Source organism: Rhinolophus sinicus, linkage group LG07 (assembly GCF_036562045.2).
Source record: "Rhinolophus sinicus isolate RSC01 linkage group LG07, ASM3656204v1, whole genome shotgun sequence".
Classification (NCBI taxonomy): Eukaryota; Metazoa; Chordata; class Mammalia; order Chiroptera; family Rhinolophidae; genus Rhinolophus; species Rhinolophus sinicus.
Genome location: NC_133757.1, coordinates 72,980,993 through 72,997,633, shown reverse-complemented (window position 1 = coordinate 72,997,633; position 16,641 = coordinate 72,980,993). Strand labels below are relative to the sequence as shown.

The 16,641-nt window shown below is 50.1% G+C and overlaps 1 protein-coding gene across 1 annotated transcript in view; it reads right to left on the bottom strand.

Annotated features, from left to right (window-relative positions):
* Positions 1–2,973: 2,973 nt before the first annotated feature.
* The window catches only part of ELAVL1 (ELAV like RNA binding protein 1), a 36,201-nt gene continuing 22,533 nt past the window's right edge, over positions 2,974–16,641 (bottom strand). Inside the window, exons 4-6 of the mRNA XM_074337720.1 lie at positions 15,135–15,288; positions 10,227–10,452; positions 2,974–7,280 (exon numbers count right to left, since the gene is read on the bottom strand). Coding sequence (XP_074193821.1) covers positions 6,956–7,280; positions 10,227–10,452; positions 15,135–15,288 — 705 coding nt within the window. The 3' untranslated portion in view covers positions 2,974–6,955. The remainder of the gene's footprint in view (positions 7,281–10,226; positions 10,453–15,134; positions 15,289–16,641) is intronic.

The window sequence follows — 16,641 nt, the reverse complement described above, 5'->3', positions numbered from 1 at the left end:
CCCATGTGGTCATGCCTACCAGAAGCATCACGCCTCTTTTGCATCCCCAACTGAACCCCAAAATGGACAGTTCAGAGACACAAAATTCAGGGGCAGCCCAAACCCAGAATGCTGTTTACCAAACTGGTAGGGAAAAAAAAAACATCTAGCACTGACGGCCTGTTTTCCAGCTGGCTAAGCTTCAGCGTATCATCTGTAAAGTGGGTACAGGAACAGTTAACAGTAACACCTTCCTCACGGGAGGGAGCTGCAAAAAAGTATGTCCGTTGTAAAGCGCACAGCATGACTCAAGGCAGCTTTCATTTCCCACCACTAACTCCAGCTCCTTGCAACTTCCTCCTGTTAACTCCTGCGATGCCACCCACTGGGGGCCCTGCTGCCCACACGCCCAGCACTCTCAGCACTTGGCACTCCCACAGGTGGGGTGGGGGTCTTTGGTCGGCTCCTTTAGATCCCTGGGGTCCAATACGTGCTCACTAACCGCTAGGCCGAGGCAGGTGGGCAAAGCGGTCTGTCACATGCTCCCTGACTAGCTTTCATGATGCTGTTGGGACTTCCTCGTAGCGTCCAGACGCTGGTGGGTGGGAAGTCCGGGCTGCTGCTTGTCAGAGGTTGGCAATGCTGTGCCACCACCACTGCCCTGCTCAGTGGGGATGCCAGGCCAGGGGCAGAGGATAAGGGTTCACGGGCCCCTCACGCCCCAGTGAAAACACTTCACAACTCGGTCCTGCTTATTACACAAACCGAGGTTCTCCAGGACAACACTGGTGATTATGATTTTCTCCCCTCTTCTGGAAATCCTTTCAAATTGTGCTAAGAAATGACTGACGTTCAACAAACAAAAACCCAAAAGACAAAGGGATGCAGGCGTTAGGTCCTCTGAGCCTTAACCTTGAACGGAAATGAAAGCAGCCCATGCTGAGGCAGTTGGGTGGCAAGAGCTCCTCCACCTCGCACACGGGGCTCGGCCTGTCAGGGCTCCGAATTAGGGGGTGAGGGAGACTCGGGAGCTGTCCTTGGCATCAGAGGTGGAGACGGGGCTGGCAAGGCTTTGTCAAAACACACCCCTACTTACAGCACCCTCTTACGCCTCTTGCTTCTCAAAATGGGTTCCTGGAGAGTGGGCATTGCCCGGGGCTTGTTAGGAATGCAGATGCTCAGGCTCACCCCAGACCTGCCGAAGAGGAATCTCCTTTTTAACAGGACCCCTGGGGGAGGAGGACGCACTTCAGACGGAGAAGCCCTATTCTCTGATGCCAGGAAGGGCTGACACCCAGATCTCGTCTCAGTGCACAGGTGCAGATGATGCCTGGGACCGCCCGCGCCCAAGGAGCCGCCCGGAGGGCCGGGGAGCCCTGCCGGAGGCCCTGCACTGGCCCTGGGCCTGAGCACCTGTGGGGCATCCCAGAAGCTGCCTCTTGCTGCAGGGTGGCTCTTCTTCCCCAGGTGGGGCAGGCCTGCCCCTCTATGACAGGCAAGGGCTGGATATTCTGAGGCCTCCCCAGAATCCATGGGTTTGGTCAGCCACATCTGGAAAGAGGGGACGAACACAGAACTACAAGAGACACACACAAGCAAGAAAAACCAGTGACTTCAGGGGAGGCCACGTAAGCGCCTGATGGAGAGGCTCATGTGCGGGTTCCAGCGGAGCCCACTGGCTGTGGGAGTGGTGGCTGCTGCTCTCTGCTGACCCCAACCTCGCTTCTGGATGCTCCTTGGATTCAGAGCGGCATGGTTAAATGCATCCTTTTTCAAAGGATCCTATGGGGTGAGCGTCATGGAGCCCATTTCAGTTGGGGACAACGAGGCTTAGAGTCAGTGGCTTGCTCGCACTGCACACGGGGGAGCAGGCAGACCAGGATTCAAACCCAGGACTGACCCTTAACCCTTGTACTCTGTTCTGCCTCCGGGTTAGAAATCACTTTCCCATCACCCAAGGAGGTTACTGTCAGAAGACAATCAGAATGGACCCAGGGATCAGGAGTGCAGAGCAGACCCACGAGAAACGCCTTGGGACAAGACATGAGGCCGAGAACATTTGAAACTGGAGAGGTGGGGTCTCTGAGGGGAGGGGGGCTGGCATGTGCATGCATCTGGGGGAGGGGGCAACTTTGGGCAGAGGCAGAGGGCGGCGGGAGAGGTGGTCACAAAGCACATCCCGCTGTTTTCCCCTCGGTGCCCTGGACTGGGCCATCCAAGGGCTCCCTCCCTCCCTGCATGGGTCAAGGCCATGGCCTAGCACACAGGGCGAGCTTGGCAGCGGGCAGCCCAAGTTCACCTAGGAGGAAGTCACCTGCATTCCCGGTTGGCGCTTTGTCAATGCTGGCTGCTTACAAGTCATACACCATCACCCCTACACCACCACATCTCAATGATCCCACTTCATTTATTACCAAAATATCACAGAATTCCAGTCATAGTTCACATACAGTGTTTAACACAAACCTGATACCTGTGGAAAGAACTAAGTATTCGGACAATCGAATGTTTGGAATCGTTAACACCCCAAACCATTATTACTCTGTACTCCAAAAATACGCTTTGAGAGCTTTGGAAACTGAATTAAAATGTCTACACAGCTATGAACAATTGTTTAATAAAACTTTTTCATGTTTCCATTACATGTAAATATATCAATTTGGCATCTCTATAAAAACTCTGAAAATGGTGCAAAAGTTTCATTCTCTTTGAGAAAGCCATTGACAAAAAATATTCACACTTCACTAAAATTTTGAAAAATGGTCTTCTTTCAAAGCTTCTTTATTAATCTGAAATCTTCTGGATTATCAAAATCTAGGTTTGCTTTTTCTTCCTAAAACACTAAAGAACATTTATTCACAAGGATAAAAAGGCAAATGGGGAAATGGAAAACTGAGAAGGGCTTTTTTTCCCCCTGAAAATAAAAAAAAAAATTAAAATAAAAAAAATAAGGCTAGTTACATAAGCATCCTCAAAATAACACAATGGGATTCATTTTATTGTTGACTTTTGGACAGCAGTGTCATACTTTATTGAAAACAAACCCATGTAAAAACAAAGTTAAAATGAAAAATGGTACCTGAAAAATAAATTATTTTATATAAAACAAATCAATAACTTAAAACACACTAATATACAAAATGTCTACTCATCTACTGTACAGCATGGGGACCAGTCAGTAAAGCTCCCCCCCAGAGCAAGTCATTGTAAACGGAACATTACATGGTAGGAGGTGGCCCCAACCAACAGATAAGCCTTCTCTTCCGGCAGAAGTGCAATCCAGTCCTCTCAAAGTCACAGCTCAGACCGTTGGGTAGCCTAACGTAGGTCCTGGCAGTGACTTACAAGTAAGTTTTCTTTTCTTAAAATGACCCAGTGGAAAAACTTAACTATGTCACCAAAAGGTCGTGGGAAAAATATACAATACAATCATTAGATGTCAGAGGCAAATGAAAAGGTTTGGAACCATGAACCCTGCCTGAGATCGGGATTCAGGTTCTCCTGCTATTGTGAGAAAGGGTCAATTATCAATGCCATTCCACAAAAAGCACTTGTGACTTGAGTTGGTGGCTGGCCTGGGAATCTGGTGAATAGGAGAGAGGTGCCTTAGGTCCTGGGAAGATGGGAAGAATTTCAGGTGGATAGCTAAGGTGGGGAATGAGGAAAAGAGGCCCTGGGCAGCTGACTCTTATTCTCTTTTACCCAACCTAGGAGGGCTGCAAAAAGCAGGGGGGGAAAACCAGGCTGAATCAGAAGTGAAATGGAACAGAGGGGTGATGCTAACTCCGACTTTCAAGTCCGAAGGCGGACTCAGGTCAGTCAGTGGCCCTGGTTTGGAGGCCAAGCAGGAGAAGTTATCGCCAATAATTCATCTACTTCTTTGATCCAGCTCGGAGGCAGCGACTCCTACAGCAGTGTGGTGCGGACCCTGGACGCTGGGCTTCCAGCACTAACACCAAGTGCAGACTCTCAAAGGTTAAGGCAGTTGCCCTTGGCAAGGGAAAGACTCACCTTCTGAACAAAGAAGGTCGAGCCCACCCAGCACCATCTGCCTCCACAGGAGAATCCCTGTCACAGGACGTGCGACGAGAGGACAGCCAGCAGAAAACCACAGCCTGGCACATCACATCAAAAAGCTAAACGGGGCAGAGCCAAGGGTGAAAAATGGGTAACTCAACCGGAACCAGATTTGCAAGTTTGGAGCTGCTTAGCAAATACCTGTTAGGGGACGTTACACAGGCCAAAAGAGAGTTCAAGCAGAGCCTCTTTGGTATTTATGTACCAACCAAACTTCTGAGAAATTATCTACTCTTAATTCTTTTTCATCAAAATTCCCAAATAAAAGGAGAGCACTCATTTTGTGAAATACAAATATGATTGATCAGTGTAAAAATTAAAAAAAAACACGGTTTCTTTTGGATCATGACTTTTAAAAAACGGATCTTCCTTTTGCAAATAAGTCTAGAGAATATGTAATGAATTTTTCAGACACAGGGCCAGCATCTGGTACCTCAATGGGAGTGACAGCTGCTTTTCAGGAGGAACGTGTCAAAAGCGGATCCTTCCACACACCTGCAAATTGAAACTCCCCAAGAAACACAATGGGGTTTTCAGTTAGAAGGCTGTTCAAAGAGTGGCGACCACATAACATAAGAATTTTACTGAACTGAGGAACTTGAGGCAACTTTCAAAGGCTTGTATGTACTTTACATTTCCTTCTCAGCCTATTGTGCCAGCATCAGAATAATCAGTCTGGTTCAAATAAAAGGGAGGGGAGGGAAGAAGCTGCGGTGCTGGCTGCAAGCCCGGGGTCATTTCAGTTTACACTTATGACAATCCTCGCAAGCAGCCGAGCCCCAGCGAGGGCTGGCAGGAATACGTGTCAATGAGGAGGCTTACGGGTCGGTGTCTGAAGTGGGAGTCTCATCTCTGACAAGCTGTTGGCCTGAGGCTTGCATCCCGAAAGGCATATTGTTCCAGAAAAACATCCCTATCCCGCGGTGAAGAACGCTCTGGCGAGACACAGCGGGGACCCTCTTTGTGTTCTGGGCTCCAGGAGGAGGCACGTAAACTGGCTTTGACTCAGGATTTGGAAACTTCTGCTGGAGGGAGGAGATCCTGCATTGGCACAGGCCAACTTACGAGACAAAGCCTTAGGTATGAACTTTGCCTCTCGCGGGAAAACAACACTGGCAACATCTTAAATTTGGGAGGATAATGCAAGCAGCCGGCAGCCCCTCAATAAAGTATGAGGGTAACAGGACAGGGACAGGCAGCCTCACATTTTTCAAGGGCTTCTCAGAACACTGATCTGCTCTGGAGAAGGCTGCACCTATCGGCCATTTTTTCCCCCACTTAAATAAATAGATAAATAGATAAATAATGCCACAATTCCATGATATCGATAACTAAAACACAGCCTACCGTTACATGTTTTAGTCTCATGTGAAGGTTAAAAACTGCTGTACTAAGTTATCCTGTTTTTGATTCTCTCTGTACACGTTATTTATAAAAATCGAATCACGCTCCTGAGAAGCTGCCCGGAGTTCCGGCCCTGGCTACTTCTCAGGCCCTCTCTCGGCTCCCTAATGGCTCCCCATTTAAAAAACACCACCTGTGACTGCACATTCCTACATCACAGATTTGTAAATGCTTTGTTTTGAGGGAAGTATTTGTTTAAGATCTTATACATTCTCCCTGAATGCTGGGCCGTCTGTACCTCACCTAGCCAAAAAGAAAGAAAAGGTAAAATAAAAAACAAAACAAAATTTGAGCAAAACAAAATCAAATTTAATGGTCTTAAATGCAAAAGTAAAAACAAACAAAAAACACAAAAAAGCAAAAGAAAATTAACAGAACAGAACAACCCAAAATGTCAAAGCAGTTATGAAGAGAACTTTGAGGGTTAATCTTTAAAACTACAAATCAAAGGTTTTGTTTTTTTTTTTGTTAATAGATACTGGCAAGAAGTACTTTTCTGCTGAGTGTTCATACGAAAGCAAAATTTCAAAACAAAATCTGACTAAAATAGAAAAAGAGTCTAGCGCTCATGAGAAGGGATGCGAGAAATACAATGCTCAAATGTTTCTGTGTTATTAAAAAATAGAGCTATCTTATGCATTCGAGCTATGTTAAATGCTCTTGGAAAGTGGAGAAATGACTGTGAACAGTATCTGGTGTGGGGGGCACCGTGCATGCAATGTGTGGGCAGGACTTCGGGATGTCAGAATAGCGACACATCTTCAGGCGTGCCTGGAGCTTAGATCTGACTCGGGAATATATGGAGTTTCCCTGAAACTCTTTGGTCCGTTCCCATTGGCGCCTGGCCTTATGAAACATGTTCTCGTGTCCTCCTCTGGAGAGCCTGGCCCGACGTGTGGCCCCCCTCCCCAATGGTGGCCCACGTCAGAAGGGCCCGAGGCCACTGCCAGGACCACTCGGCAGAGCTCGGGGCTGAGTGAGCAGGAGGTGGCATTGGGACCTGCTTGGGGAAGCAATTTCATGTCAACCAAAGCAGAAATCGCTTAAAATGTTGAAGCAGTTGAGAAAACGCACACTCAGCATCTGTCTAACATCTTTAGTTTAAAAACAAAAACTAAAAGGTCATTTCTATTTTTTTTTATCCAGTTTGTGGAGACACCGAATGAAACGAGTGTTAGACAGTCGTAGAAGTTAAAGCATGCTTCAGTTTCACCACCATCCCGAGGGACTGGTTAGTCAATGCAGTCTACTTAGATTTGTTTAATATATATTTTAAAGGAAATAACTTAAGAAACTTAAAATTGGTCTAACATTGTGGGATTTCAAACATTTGAACATGTCGGTTGCATCCCAGAGTATAAAAACCTTTTCACTTTTCATTTAGACTAAGACAAACACTTGTGAAAATTGGCGCAAAATGAGTTGTACACTAACAAAAAAGTTTCAACTTCTTCACTCTGAATTATCTATTCCGTACAAAAAAAGCATGAGCGAGTTATTTGTGGGACTTATTGGTTTTGAAAGAAACCTGTAAGATTTTGTCCCCCAGGCGGTAGCCGTTCAGACTTGCTATGGCCATCGCGGCTTCTTCATAGTTTGTCATGGTCACAAAACCAAACCCTTTGCACTTGTTGGTGTTGAAGTCGCGAATCACTTTCACATTGGTGACTGCGCCAAAGGGGCCAAACATCTGCCAGAGGATTCCCTCATCGGCATCTTGACCAAGGTTGTAGATGAAGATGCACCAGCCTGAAGACGCGTTGCCGGGGACATTGACACCAGAAAGCCCACTCATGTGATCTACACCCATAGGGGAGAACCTAGCAAACAGAGAGCACAGCATTCAGGTCAAGGGCAAGGTCAGCGTGGGCCGGCACAACAGTAATGGGGGTGGGCAGGGCCGGCTCAGGGCCTTCCCTCTCCTCCGCCAGGTAGAGATGCTCAAGGCTGGCACACCCCCGCCAGTCACAAACAGGATTTTTTTTTTTTTTTAACTGAGAGGAATTCAGTATGGTGGTGGAGGGAGGGAGCTGACTGAGGACACACTTGCTGCCTGTAGAGGGTCCGAGCCTCAGCCGACTTCACTCAGTGATGGCCTGTCAGTGGCCTGGACATGGCTCCCTGCCAGGCTGGGAGTCCTGTTCATCATTCCTGAGCTTCCCACATTTTAAATAATGGAAACTTCTCCACCCTTTGAGGTGCTGTTACACCCTCAGATTGTCCCGGAGGAAACACTTCCGTGTGTGTGTGTGTCTGTGTGTGTGTGTAGGCCTGGATGTTTTTCTTCTCTTTTCCCACATTCTGTATCTGCCTCTGTCATGATTTGCCACCTCCAGGGGTTCACAGCCGCATAGTGTCTGGTTACTGTACGTCCCTGTGAAGGACCACTGCAGGGCACAAGGAATTCCTTTTCAAGGCTCTGGCCAACCTTCCGCTGCTGGCTCATAACATCCCAGAAGGGCCAGGGGCTGAACTGAGGGCTGTGACCTGCAAAGTCACTGAGCTTTACCAAAAATGTGGGATCCTTTCCAAAGCGACACTTTTAGTAACACTGAAACTAAGCCTTCTACCAATGTGTGGTCATTGCAATAGGATTAAAGGAGATGATAAAATTATTACTGAAGACATGTGGCTCTCTAGATGATTTCGATTAAAAAGTCACAGTCTTAGAGTCAATTTAAGAATATCTGAGCACGATGCAGCATCTGTGAAGCCACACAATGCAAACGGAGAAGTGTTACCTGCTCCAAAATAAAATCGGGCTTTGAGCTATGGGGCTGCTTCAGGGGAAAGCGGGTGCCTGCAAGGGCCATTAAATAGATGCACTCTCTTCATAGACGTGACCCCAGGCAGCGGGACCAGACCCCGAGGTGCAGCCCACTGACCCAGGGGTTGTGTTCAATGCAGATATGGAAGAATCAAGACGCATTATTGGCCATGGTTTTGACTTCAAGAAAATAATTTTAAACAGCGCACACCAGGATGTCTGAGTTGGTAAAATGACTCAGGTGGCTCATCAGTGGTCCTGAGTCTGTCTGGGATGACAGTGAGACTACAACTGAAATGGGGGGTAGGGGTGGGAAAAGGCACCCAAGTATCTGTATGACATTAAGCCCAGCCAGTTTTCAATGAGAACTAGAAAGGGGTTCTGACTTTTCAAAGGACCTCATTTCCTCCAAGTTTTGTAGGATACCAAATATGGACCTGAGTCATTATAGTTAACCTAACTCTTTATGTAGCTATTATACTGCAAATAATCCAAGGTAATATTTTATTGCCTTTTATTCTCCTTATTAATTAACGTTAGCTGGTTTTTCCCCTGCTAGTTGGAAGATGATTTCTTTCATCATGACCATCAGGAAACCCACCCGATTCTTTTCTCTGATGGTACAAAAGGAGAACTAACCCTGCCTTTACCTGGGGGCTCTTCCAATGTGAAAGGAACTGATGGCAAACTCTGTCCTCTTCTGGGTTTCTCTTTCTCTTATTCTTATCTTAGTCTGCTTTCCCTCCCGCCTCTTCCACCTGCCTCTTCCTTCCATTTCTTTTTGCTGTTCCTCTGGCTGTCCGGATCCCTTCCCTATCTGACCAGCAGTTCTGCTCCTCTGGTCTCTTCTTTCTTTTCTGTTCCTCATTGCTGTGAACAAGGTCCCCTCCTCCTCCTACAATCTTCCCTAGTTTTCCAGTTATCGAGTAACTCAATAAACACTGCCATCCATACATCCCACCCAATTAGCAGGCAGGTGGACTGTGTTACCTGACTTCCATAACTGGATTTAGCTTGCTTCTGTCCAAAGACACTTCCCCTGTCTTTGTCTTTGAACTAGAAGAGCCAGATTTGGAAGCTGACCTAGTTGAGAACTCTGGATTGCTGGGCTGTGAGAATGATACCTCGTAAAATGGCATCTGTGGAAATGGGTAGGGTTTTACCCAACCTCACTGCTTAACACAAAGATGGGAAACCTGACAAGTCACAGAGAAAAATCCTTAACATAGCTGAGATAAGCCCTGATGCCACTTCTTGAGGTTTTGACCGCCCCCTCCAAAAAAAAAGAAAGGAATAAAAAGTCCCTAAATTGAGATCTCCGTGATTTGTGAGGTGGTAACACACCTGATTTTGGAGTCCAAGTTACTGACTCAAATTGTCCCCATTAAACTAGATCCTGGCAACTAGAATCATTTTCAACAGGGAAAGACTAAGGAATATGGGAAAACTGTTTGCCTCTAGGACAGAAGATATATAATACCGAGATACCAAAATAACGCCACAAAGTAGGTATACGACAACTGGTTGCCTTAGGGCTCCTGGTCAAATGTCTAAAACCTGTTTACAAACGCTGGAAAGAGAACAGCTTCCACTTAAGGCATACCTAAGGCTGCATCTTCTATCTCACGGATGCAGAGTGATCTTTTAAACTCACCGCTCCACCCTGCCGTCACTAGAAACCACAGCCTGGAGCGCTATGCACTCATTCACCTGGTAGCTGGCGGGAGCTGGCACCATCTTTTTGATTCCAATTAAAGACAACACTCTGATGGAAAGACATAGCTTTCATACAGATACCTTTGTGATGGAGGTGGGGAGATGGAGACACGAAATGATTCTGAGTGCACCCTTCTGATGTGATCAGCCTGGCATGCCTAGCGCTTTCTGCTGCGTGCCATCACCCAGCCAGCAGGGCTCTCTCTGCACAGCTTTAGAATCACGGCCAGCCAAGTGGCAAGAGGCTGGGCAGGTAGGTGAGAGCGCCGCCCTCCTCACCCACCTGAATCTCTGTGCCTGGTGATGAACGGGGCCTCCGAACCGTCTAGCTGGCGAGTGGTACAGCTGGGAGAGCAGCGCCACGTTTTTGTTCTGGTTGGGATTGGCTGCGAACTTCACTGTAATGGGCTCGGAGGAACCTGGGGGTTTATGACCATTGAAACTGGTAATTGCCTCTTCTGCCTCCGACCGTTTGTCAAACCGGATAAACGCAACCCCTCTGGACAAACCTTTTTAACAAACCAACAAAAATGGAGTTAGGGGGAAAAAAATGCAAGGATTTTTAAAACTGAAAAGCAAAAATCAAGTCAGTCAGTCTACTGTGGTTCAAACTGGATGTTCAGTTAATGAGAAAAACAAAAATTAAATCTAAATATGGAAACAAATGAACAAATTAAATAAAATAATGACTAATAAAAGATTCAGGTTTTAGACTTTCTTCTGAGTTTCTTGGTGCCAAAAGGAATTTTGGGGACACACAATCCAAACAGATACCCCAGAACCTCTTTCTCAAAAGAAACCACATCAGAAGTGATTACCTCTGCTGTCACTATTTCAACGCCAGATGCCCACTGCAGAGGACGTGCTAGAGGTGGGAGGTAGCAACCAGGGCTGGGTCTGAGGAATTCTCCCTGGGCCCGGCCCTCCCTCCCAGCGTGTCCGAGGAGTAGATGTGCCTCCGAGGGCCTGCAGTGAACAAGGAGCGACGGTGGCCTCATCGCCCAGCCCGGCCTTTGCAGCCTGCTGCCTGCCCAGCTGGCCTGACAGTTCCTGGCTATGCGGTGCCCAGCTCAGTCTTCTCCTTCATCCCATGAGGGCGTGGAGTCCCAGTAACCAAGCCTCACCCCGACAGCTCACTCCCGCCACCATCATTTCACTCACCACTGTAAGGTCCCAGGACCTCCTGCTGTGGGCCCCAAACTGCCCTCTGAATCAATTGAAGTCACTCCCTCTCTCCTCCCACACTGCCCAGGCATACACAACAGTGCTGACTGCCCCCGACAGCCCCTGGCAGGTTAGGAGTCCCTGCCTTGGGCCTGCTCCGTACCAGGTCCTGTTACTGCGTGGGAAGGGCCTGGGCCCCCTGGGGAGGGCCTCTTCTGTGACCTAGACCAAGGCACCTGTAGGTAAGCCCTGAACCCCCCGACAGAGCAGGAACATGGCCGGGACCAGGCTGCCTGAGACCCAACAAACGCCCAGCTGCTAAAGGCAGTGTCTGATCGGTTGGCACAAGTGTGAGACCCGAGCAAACCAGGTGGGAGAGGACTCAGCCGCCCCCACCCCCATCAGTCCATATTCTGGGTCTTGGGGGATGGTGAGGAGACCTTGGCCTTTGAAGAACTCAAGGAATGGGGTGAGGATGGGGCGAGGGGATGCAGAGCCCCGAAAGAGCCTGGCTCCTTCTCCTGAGAAGAAGAAACAGGGGCTCACAAGTGTGAAGGTCCAAGTGTAGTGGCAAGCTGATGGCGAGCGCCAGTCTGAGGGTGACGTTTCTGGTTAGCGTCACAGGCGTAACTGGTAGGGTGGCTGCAGTCGATGGCCCTATCCTAGACACTCTCGTCTCACCTGCCTGTCACAGGCTATTGTAAGTCACATTCTCTTCTCTAGATGAAGGCTTTCAGCACTCGGTGCATGACAGTTATCAAAGCAGGACAGCCCAGAATCTTGGGCCACGCTGGACATCCCCATTCGGCTCCCACATTCCAGCACCTTTCCTCACCATTTCCCACAAGGTCCCACCGACTGCCCCCATGGTAGGCACGGGGTGTGGGTCTCCCTGGCTGGCCCAGAAGCCGCGGAGGGGCATGGAGAGATTCAGGTACATCAGTGGGGTGCTGAAATGACAAGTATCACTGCAAGGCACGGGCGCCCCCTCCGGGCCTGACTTGGACGTGACACCGTGGGCCCCATTCAAGCACACAGACCCTTGGGCCAAGGATTCTTTGTTTACAACTGTAACAGATGTGGACACCCCATGCTGGGCCCTAAAGCACACATCCCAACTCTCCAACTGGGAAGCTCCCAGCATCAGGCAACCCCCACCCCACCCCAGCACGGCGCCCTGGGAAATCGCACAGTAGGTCCTAGTGGCCTTGAGGCTGCCCCCACCCTGGCTCCATGACTCTAATTTAAACAGAAATTTAAAATGCACACAGCCAGAGACACTCACTGAATTAGTGAGACGTGACCTAGCAATTTACATGTGTGCCAGGAAGTTCTAGAACTTGAGCTTATCATTCAAGTTCAGTTCAGAAGAACTGAAAACGCTGTTTTTATTCCCCCTTAAGTGGCACAAAGTGCAGCTTAGACACATGAAGTCAGAACGAAGCCTGAGGACCATACGACAGGAAGCCGGAGCTGGCTGGCTCCTACGGAAGCTGCCTGCAGGGGACGGTTTTACTCGAATCATACAGACCTCGCAATCATGCAGAGAAGTGTGTGCAAGTGTGATTTCCATTTGGTTTTGTGACTTTCCAGTGAAAACCGCCAAAGTACAATGAAGAAAACCCAAAAAAGGGAAAAGAATGTTATTTAATGTAAGAGAACGTAAACTGACTAAATTATTTGGTGAATGTACTGTTTGAAGATGGCTCTGTGTTTTCTTTCCCTCTAGTGTTTTTCAGGATTAAGTTCAGAGACCAATAAATGGCACAATCCCCAAATGAGTAAACTATGACGTTCACAACCAGATGGATAAAGAAGCAAATACATTTTTAAAAATTAAATACCATCAGCTCAGGATATCAAGGTTTCTTAATAGAGCTTCCCCATTTCTTCCACACTAAAAAGCACATCATATGAAGGCAAACCTGACATGCAAACCTGCCTGCCATGCCGTTCTCTGTCCTGGCCCCTGTGGGCTCCATGGGGTCCCAGCAGAGGGGCCCTGGGTGGGGGGTTGGCCTCCTCTGAAGCAGAAGGAAGAAGGGAAGCCCACAGCCCCAGGGGGCTCACCTTTCTACTCTCTTAATTCTGCACCGCGGGTGGGAAGCAGGGCTGGGGGAGGGAGCCTCTGGGACACCCCCTCATCTCTCCCTTCCCTCCACCTCCCTCCTGTGCTCCTCCAAGGATGCTAAGACAGACAGAGCTGTGGGATGGAGGCTCCAGTCCCTTCGCTCAAGTGGCAGAGGCTGGCAGGGAGGCCTGAGGGAGAGGGAGAGTCCCGTGAACCACCCTAAGGTCACAGCTGAGCCTGGTGGCAACCCTGAGCGGCCCCCAACACTCTAGGAGATAGAAGCCTTGCAGAGGGACAGGAGGCAAAATGCCCGGCAAATGGCTGAGGGGAGCTGTCTACAGAAGTGACCCCCGTTGGGATGGTGGCAGGGGGTGTGTCCTCAAGGTGGCTGGGCTCCAACTCCAGAGTGCTGGGCTCCAATCGGCAATGCTAGACAGAGACCAACAGAGGAAAGCAGGCCCTGTGCGCTCTAGAAAACCAGGACCACGGACGCGGAATGTGGACCGGCACTGTCACCCCCTCTGGGTCCCTGGGCGCCCACTCCATGCTCCCACGCAGGTGGGGCTGGGAATAAAACGTGCATGACCAGCTGACCACTTGTTCTCTCGACCGGCATTTGAAGGTAAGTAAGGGGGTTTAGGGAGCACAGGAAACTATTCTGGTGCAGGCAGGGTGGTTTATGCCAAGTACATGGTGTCCTCACCCAACGCACATACCCAGCCCGAGTGAAGGGGCAGACTGAAGGAGGCGGCATGGGTGGGGTAGTGTCCACGTCCCTCTAGCACAGCCTGGTGTCGGAACAGCTGTCTGCACCAGGCTACAGGGATACCCAGAGCTCCCATGAAATGCCAGTGACCTGTGCCTTCAGACCACACTCCAGAAGGCCCTTCTTCTCAGGCGCCTGGGGGATGTAAGCTGTCCACTCTGTCAAGGTCAGGCCCCAGCATGCAACAATCTGAGCTTCCACAGCTGGGGCAGAAGAAGGGAGAGCTGGGGACAAGGCTGCCCTCTCCAGAGCACACAGCTCAGAAATGTGGGAAAATGTGGTGACCCCGCCCACCTGTTCTCTGGGGACTGCTGTGCAGAGGGAAGGTCACCTAGGAGCTGTGACTTCCTGTGACCTAACTACCCAGTGTTAGTTTTAATACCACAGCCAGGGGATGGGTGACCTTTATGTCGGAAGAACATAAAAATCAACTGCAGACAATTCCACCAGCTTCACTGAGAAATGTGGGCAAGAAGCTCCCTTGCTTGTTTGTTAGCAGATTCCCAATCCTGGTGAGGACAGAAGCGAGGATTTCTAAAGTGGCCATGGCCTGAGCTCACCATTTCCCAGACGGAGCCATGCACAGGGCTTGACAAGGGCTCCGGACCCCGGCCTCCTGCCCACTGGGGGCTGCTTCCAGGGTGCGTGTGGACCCTCACCTCAGTTGTGCCTGACTAAGCAGCTAACAAGTGTCCTGAACTGAGATGACCTGAGAGGGGTCGGGACGGTCAGCAAGAGGAATTCACTGGCTTTGAGCTTTGTGAGCTTTGGATGTGCTACTCGAAAGGGGGCATCTAAATAATCAGAAACCGTCACCGTGTAGCTTCGGGCAATAAAAAGGACTCCAGACCAGGAGTAAAGCCTGTCCCATCACACACCGTCTGCCTGCAATAAGGACAGAAACAAACCCTTGAACCCTGTTCACAGGCCATGCTGGGACACTGGGGCCTATGGGAAGGTGCCAAATGTTGTTTTCACATAAAATGCCAGCTGGACACAGGGGTTACTTTCATGCCCCTTTTCCTCCCCAGCCTCACAAAACCAATGCCAATGTCATCTCATTTCGATTCTGCCCTCATTGGTAGAACAACTAATGACGTTTAAAATCCAACACGATCTGTCTTCCCTAGAAAACCAGGCCCCCAGCCTAGAGGAAAACCTTGCTGCATGTCCCCGACCACCCACTGTACCTGTGGTCTGGTCCACAAGGACCCGGGAGTTGATGATTCGCCCAAACCGAGAGAACATGTCCTCCACATCCTTCTGGGTCATGGTCCTGGGCAGCCCGCTGATGTACAGGTTGGCATCTTTGATGACCTCTGAGCTCGGACGAGCATACGACACCTTGAAGACAAAACCGCTTTCTGAGGTTAGGGCAGGTGTGTGGCCAAAGCATGGAGGGAGGGTGTTCAATTTGGGGGTGAGCAAAAGCCAGCCTCTGGCTGAAGATCACACAAACACTCATCCCCTGTGGCAGCACATGCTGGCAGCTCCCCACGGGTCAGGCAGTGAGCCGACACCCGGCAGCATTTTCTCACCTGGTCCTCACATCCCAGTGAGGGCAACATTATTCCTGTTTTACAAAGTGAGTGACCGAGGGCCCAAAGCCGGTTGGTGGCAGGGCAGAGACCCAAGCCTGCTACCTATCCTCTGCCCATGGCCTTATGCCCCTCTGATGCACTGGGCTGAGAACAGGACCTGGCCCTGCCTGAGGAGCCTGAGGGACAGTGGGCAAGCTGGGTGCTGCTGGGAATTTGGCATCCGCCTGCCAACAGATAAGCTCACTACAGGAGTCCCGAGTTCCACACTCAACTGTTCAGTATTAAATGACTCCAGGTCATTTGGGCTTATGTTTTGCACTCAAAGAAAGCCTGAGAGGCTTCTGTTGTGCCTTAGATAAAGTAGCATGTGCCTATGCTAGAGGTAGCAAGGGAAGCTACGCAAGTCACGGTGACAGCTGTGGACACTGTAGGCCAGAAGGAAAGATGGGACCAAGGCCACACTCATGCTGGGCAGCGTCCTGGGGGGCAGGCCTCAGTCACAGCCCACGGAGTCAGAACTGAGTCAGGAGGCGGGGAGACAGGGCGGGAGGAAGCAGAGAACAGTGTGCTCTGGTGGTGAGGACAGGGACCTGTGCAGAACTTTCTCTGAGGGTCACAAACTGGTGTGACGAGGAGCCTGAGACCGTAACACAGGAGCAAACATGACCTCCTGGTGTCACGGGGCAGCACAAGAGCATGGACTACGGGTGAGTCCTCACCCCAATGCTCAGGCCCGCCAGGGAGGCAGGGGCGTGGTTCTACGTGCCAAGAACACACACGCCTGGCTCCACAAGGGCCCGGAATTTGTCTGATTTGTTCACTGTCTGGAACATAGTAGGAGCTCCATAAACATTTGCTAAATGGATGTTGAATGAACTGGCTGTGATCGGACAGGAAGGGTGATGCTGCTGATGCCACCCCCGCAATCGGCCAGGCGTGAGCAGGAGGGCAGGGCGTGGCAGCGGGGCTGCGTGAGGACGGGAAGGTCACGTCCAGTAGCTGAGACAGGCAGGAGAGGCCTGCGGAGGAGGCTGCTTGTGAGCCAGCGCACCCAGGGACACCCGGGGCGGGGAGGGGGCCGTCTCCTCGGGGGGTGGGGGGCTCCCTTTACTGGTAGGGCTGAGGAAGCCATGAGCCACGGCGTGAAGCCTGGGTG